The 6,000-nt window shown below is 45.8% G+C and overlaps 1 protein-coding gene across 1 annotated transcript in view; it reads left to right on the top strand.

The window, feature by feature from the left end:
* Positions 1 to 6,000, top strand: part of LOC310800600 (calcium-dependent secretion activator 2-like) — a 184,976-nt gene that overhangs the window by 108,168 nt on the left and 70,808 nt on the right. Inside the window, exon 16 of the mRNA XM_083663223.1 lies at positions 1,275 to 1,431. Coding sequence (XP_083519349.1) covers positions 1,275 to 1,431 — 157 coding nt within the window. The remainder of the gene's footprint in view (positions 1 to 1,274; positions 1,432 to 6,000) is intronic.

Here is a 6,000-nt window from a genome sequence, read left to right on the forward strand (position 1 = left end):
GACATTTAAATTAAATACTACATACATGCCGTTCTCCGCGGCACACCTTTGGACCATTGCGTGCTGCGCAAAGCTGAAATGGGCTGGCTCAAGGAGTAGAATGATTCACAGGCATGGTCAGGCTGTAAGATCTACACACAACCAATCAGATTCTCCTCTCTCATTCCCTTCAAATGTATTTGAATACCCTGTGCAGTCCACTTCACTGGGACTTACTTGTTGATCGGAATGTAGGTTACCCAAGGTCTTCTTCTGCTGCTCTGTTCTCTGCAGCTCTTCTTCTTCTGTGCCTTTTCATGCTCGTCCTCGTTCTGCCCTTGATTCACCTCACTTCCTGACCTCCATGTTTTGTTGATGTATTTTTCACATACAGCAGATACAGGAAGTTGTCTCACGCTTAGGTGCACACCGCTTTTCTTTGCTATTACGCTATTAGATCCGGTAGGACCTGTTGTTGCAGGACCGGTTGTAAGGCAGCCAGGGATGATCGGGTCCCGCTGAAGGGCCATGTTCTGGAGATGTGAGAGGTATGACGGAGGTCCACCTCCTGCAAAGTGGTGTGAGGAAGACGATGTCCTCTTCGGTAATTGCTTGAGCATGGTGGCATGGTCGTCAGACTGTACGTCCTGGACGTACTTCTACGTCAGACTGTCTCTTCTCTCTTCTCTTCTCTCCTCTTCTTCTATTATTATCTTCTCTTCAACTTTTGGTCTTCCTGGCAAGAACTGAGCAGACATGTCTTGTGCGTCCTCATATAGTGACTGGTGGCATATAAAACTCCATCAAATGGTCTTGATTGACCTGGAGGCCTGGGCGCCCTTAAGCTGCCTCGCCAGGAGTTTTAATTGTTCTTAATTAACCGAGCAAAGCCTTTACCAAACCTTAGCCAAGTTCTTATAGCCGCCTAAACTGAACCGTTGAGCTGCAAACGTCGTGACCAGTTCATGTTTTTGTCACACAATACAATTTGTTGAGGAACGTTGCAGAAGAAGACCATCTTCACCGTAGATCTGCGTTTCAGTTTGTTATCATCTCTCGTCTTCTTTTTTTGTTTGAGTCCATGTTGAATTCGGCCTAAACTGAACCGTTGAGCTGCAAACGTCGTGACCAGTTCATGTTTTTGTCACACAATACAATTTGTTGAGGAACGTTGCAGAAGAAGACCATCTTCACCGTAGATCTGCGTTTCAGTTTGTTATCATCTCTCGTCTTCTTTTTTTGTTTGAGTCCATGTTGATTTCCTGTGATCCCCCCCCCCCCCCACCCCCCGCCAGGCGTTCTCCTGGTGGCCGGACATGATGGCGGAACATGCTGAGAGCTTCCTGAGTCTGTACAGAGCCCACATGGACGCTGCCCTGCAGCTGCAGCCCCAAGACTCCTGGGACAGCTTCCCGCTCTTCCAGCTGCTCAACAACTTCCTGCGAACTGACCGTGAGTACGCCCCCTGTGTGGCCCGCGATGGAATTGCATTTTCTTTTTTTTCTTTTTTTTACAGTGCACCTGAACTCAACATGCAAGATACCCGCTGAATAAGTGTCCAAATGTTCATGTCATTCTGGCCAATTCTCCACTTCTGTTATAGCATTTCAGGCTGGAATATGGAATATCTTTCAATAATCTTTATGACTAAAAGGCTAAAAGTAATCTCATGTGTAAGAAATGACTGTTCTACATTGAAGTAGAAATTAACTTGGATTTATTTAGCTTCAAGAGTGCATTTTTGTTCGTGTGACCCTCAACACAGGCTTTGAGAATCCCGGGCCACTTACTGATACTTATGCTTAAATTAACCCACTCATATTCTGGTTTATTTCAAGAAAAACATTTCGGCTAGTGGAATTTCAATTGGCTGGTAACTTTAAAATCTAGCAGCCATATTGGCAGGTGGTGAAAAAAGTTAATTCCAAGCCTTGCAGGGAGAGCAGGTGGTGACATAGGAGTGAGTGAGAAAAGGATCAAATATTGGTGGTTTAGACTGAATAATGACATCACAACTGTTCATTTAAAATGGCCCTCAGCAAAATCTGGTAGCGAGGACATTTTGTTATGGCCCTCTCTATCATCAAAGTTGCCCATCCATCGGTTACGGCATGACAATATTTGTTCGGCCCCCGGCAACAATCTGGGTTTCTCATGTGGCCCCCCCATGAAAAATAGTTGCCCACCCCTGGTACAGACCACACACACACACACACAGACTCACACACATACACACCCACACACATTCGCAGACGCACGCTATTCCCGACAGTTCTCTGATCGCCGAATGTCTGTAGAAGAAGCAACGTTTCTAAACACCTGCTGCCATCTTCTGATGAATAAATCCCTACACGTCCTCAGGACAGCCCCAGCAACACGCACGTCAGGTATAAAGTAGATCAGATGAACGTTTCTTCAGATAATGTGGAGGACACAGACATGCAGATTCCTGGAATTAGTAGAGGGATGTGATTGGAAAGAAAAACTTGACAGGTTTAGCTTTTGATATGTATGCCTCCCCCGTGGACAGTCGGAGGCATTATGTTTTCCATCCGTATGTCTGTTCGTCCGTTCATCACATTCTCGTTTGGCTCAAAGCGTCCACTTGGTCTCAAGGATGACTTGTGCTTACGGAATCCATCCGTGCCTGCTGTCACATCGGGCTGCAATGGATCGTTTCCACTGTTCTCTCGATGTTGAAACACAATGTGAGACCCGTTCACCACCTGGGTGTCAGTCAGAGGATACGTCCACACACCTCCAGATACCTTCACACACCTCCAGATACCTTCACACACCTCCAGATACCTTCACACACCTCCAGATACCTTCACACACCTCCAGATACATCTACACACCTTCAGATACCTTCACACACCTCCAGATATCTTCACACACCTCCAGATACCTTCACACACCTCCAGATATCTTCACACACCTCCAGATACCTTCACACACCTCCAGATATCTTCACACACCTCCAGATACCTTCACACACCTCCAGATACCTTCACACACCTCCAGATACATCTACACACCTTCAGATACCTTCACACACCTCCAGATATCTTCACACACCTCCAGATACCTTCACACACCTTCAGATACCTTCACACACCTCCAGATACCAGATACCTTCACACACCTCCAGATACCTTCACACACCTCCAGATACATCTACACACCTTCAGATACCTTCACACACCTCCAGATACCTTCACACACCTCCAGATACATCTACACACCTCCAGATACCTTCACACACCTCCAGATACCTTCACACACCTCCAGATACATCTACACACCTTCAGATACCTTCACACACCTCCAGATACCTTCACACACCTCCAGATACATCTACACACCTTCAGATACCTTCACACACCTCCAGATACCTTCACACACCTCCATATACCTTCACACACCCCTTCACACACCTCCAGATACCTTCACACACCTCCAGATACCTTCACACACCTCCAGATACCTTCACACACCTCCAGATATCTTCACACACCTCCAGATACCTTCACACACCTCCAGATACCTTCACACACCTCCAGATATCTTCACACACCTCCAGATACCTTCACACACCTCCAGATATCTTCACAAACCTCCAGATATCTTCACACACCTCCAGATATCTTCACAAACCTCCAGATACCTTCACACACCTCCAGATATCTTCACAAACCTCCAGATATCTTCACACACCTCCAGATATCTTCACAAACCTCCAGATATCTTCACACACCTCCAGATACCTTCACAAACCTCCAGATATCTTCACACACCTCCAGATATCTTCACACACCTCCAGATACCTTCACAAACCTCCAGATATCTTCACACACCTCCAGATACCTTCACAAACCTCCAGATATCTTCACACACCTCCAGATACCTTCACAAACCTCCAGATATCTTCACACACCTCCAGATATCTTCACACACCTCCAGATATCTTCACACACCTCCAGATATCTTCACACACCTCCAGATATCTTCACACACCTCCAGATACCTTCACAAACCTCCAGATATCTTCACAAACCTCCAGATACCTTCACAAACCTCCAGATACCTTCACAAACCTCCAGATACCTTCACATAACTTCAGATTACCTTCACACACCTCCAGATACCTTCACACACCTCCAGATACCTTCACACACCTCCAGATACCTTCACACACCTCCAGATACCTTCACACACCCCTTCACACACCTCCAGATACCTTCACACACCTCCAGATACCTTCACACACCCCTTCACAAACCTCCAGATATCTTCACACACCTCCAGATACCTTCACAAACCTCCAGATATCTTCACAAACCTCCAGATACCTTCACAAACCTCCAGATACCTTCACAAACCTCCAGATACCTTCACAAACCTCCAGATACATCTACACACCTCCAGATATCTTCACACACCGCCAGATACCTTCACACACCGCCAGATACCTTCACACACCTCCAGATACCTTCACACACCGCCAGATATCTTCACACACCGCCAGATACCTTCACACACCTCCAGATACCTTCACACACCGCCAGATACCTTCACACACCTCCAGATATCTTCACACACCGCCAGATACCTTCACATAACTTCAGATTACCTTCACACACCTCCAGATACCTTCACACACCTCCAGATACCTTCACACACCTCCAGATAGCTTCAGACACCTTCGGATACCTCCAGATACCTTCACACACCTTCAACCAATCAAACAAACTTTATTAAGGACATGCAAACGGTCCATAACACACAGACAGTAGAAAACAATACATAAAACAAGAATAAAAATAGCCACGCCACATGGTGATTACATAAAGGCTAGAAGCTAGGTTCCATAAAGTGGAAAGGAGCCTGAATGAGCTTAGTGCAGGTTCATCAGCAATGAAATCACACTGTTCGTAGAGTCAGAGAGCCTACACATACAACTGTACATGAGATTACACACTGTTCATAGAGTCAGAGAGCCTACACATACAACTGTACATGAGATGACACACTGTTCATAGAGTCAGAGAGCCTACACATACAACTGTACATGACATACAGCAGAACAGGTGGGCACACCAACACTGACAAACATCTGGCTTGCACTGCTGCATCGTGGCATCTTGAGCAGCAGCCTCATTCCATCATTGTATGCTACAGATCATCTCTGCATACTGCTCTTTCTGCAGCGCCGCCACAAGTGGGCAGTATACATGGGGGTACAGAATGCTTTAAAAGGTGCAGTCTTCACAGGTACAGAGCACATACCAAATTTACGAATGAACATATTAGCATATTAGCTTCAGATACCTTCACACACGTTTGTCAGCTGGATTTTGACGGTGGACTGGAAATGGAATTCTGTGCTTATGTGTTTATTTCTGTATTTAATAAAGCGACAGTTCACCCCAAAATACATATTTTTCCGCTTACCTCTAGTGCTGTTTATCCATTTCGATCATTTTGGTCTGAGTCGTCGACTTTCATGTCATTCCAATTCAATCCACATCCTGTTTCCTTCCCATTGTAACTCCAGGATCTGAGCTCCACGCAGGAAATCAATCATTATTTTCTCTCAACATTGTCATCATACAGTTGGGTTTTAATTTGAAACTCGACACCTAAATGAGCGTGGAAACATCCAAATCACATTGACCCTTTGTTTGTTTGTTGTTGTTGTTTTCCCCTTCATCTGATGGCTGCATTATACTGTTCTAATTTCTTTTGACTGTTGGGGGGGAAATAGCTTCCATACAGTCTGCGTCTCATTGTTTCCACGCCACGCGGCGCTCGCTCGCTCGCTCGGCTCCCAGGCTTTGTCTCCCGGCCAGCTGAGACTTGGCGAGCGGCGAAGCGTTATTTAACGTGTCTGATGCCAAAGTACCTCACGTTACAGTCAGAGAGACAGGCGGCTGCACAACACAACCTGAGCGACGATCCACAAATCACACTTTCATTCTTTCTTTCAAATCTACTTTTTGTTCTAATTACATCCTCTAT

This window comes from Poromitra crassiceps (assembly GCF_964638095.1).
Source record: "Poromitra crassiceps genome assembly, chromosome: 30".
Taxonomy (NCBI): Eukaryota; Metazoa; Chordata; class Actinopteri; order Beryciformes; family Melamphaidae; genus Poromitra; species Poromitra crassiceps.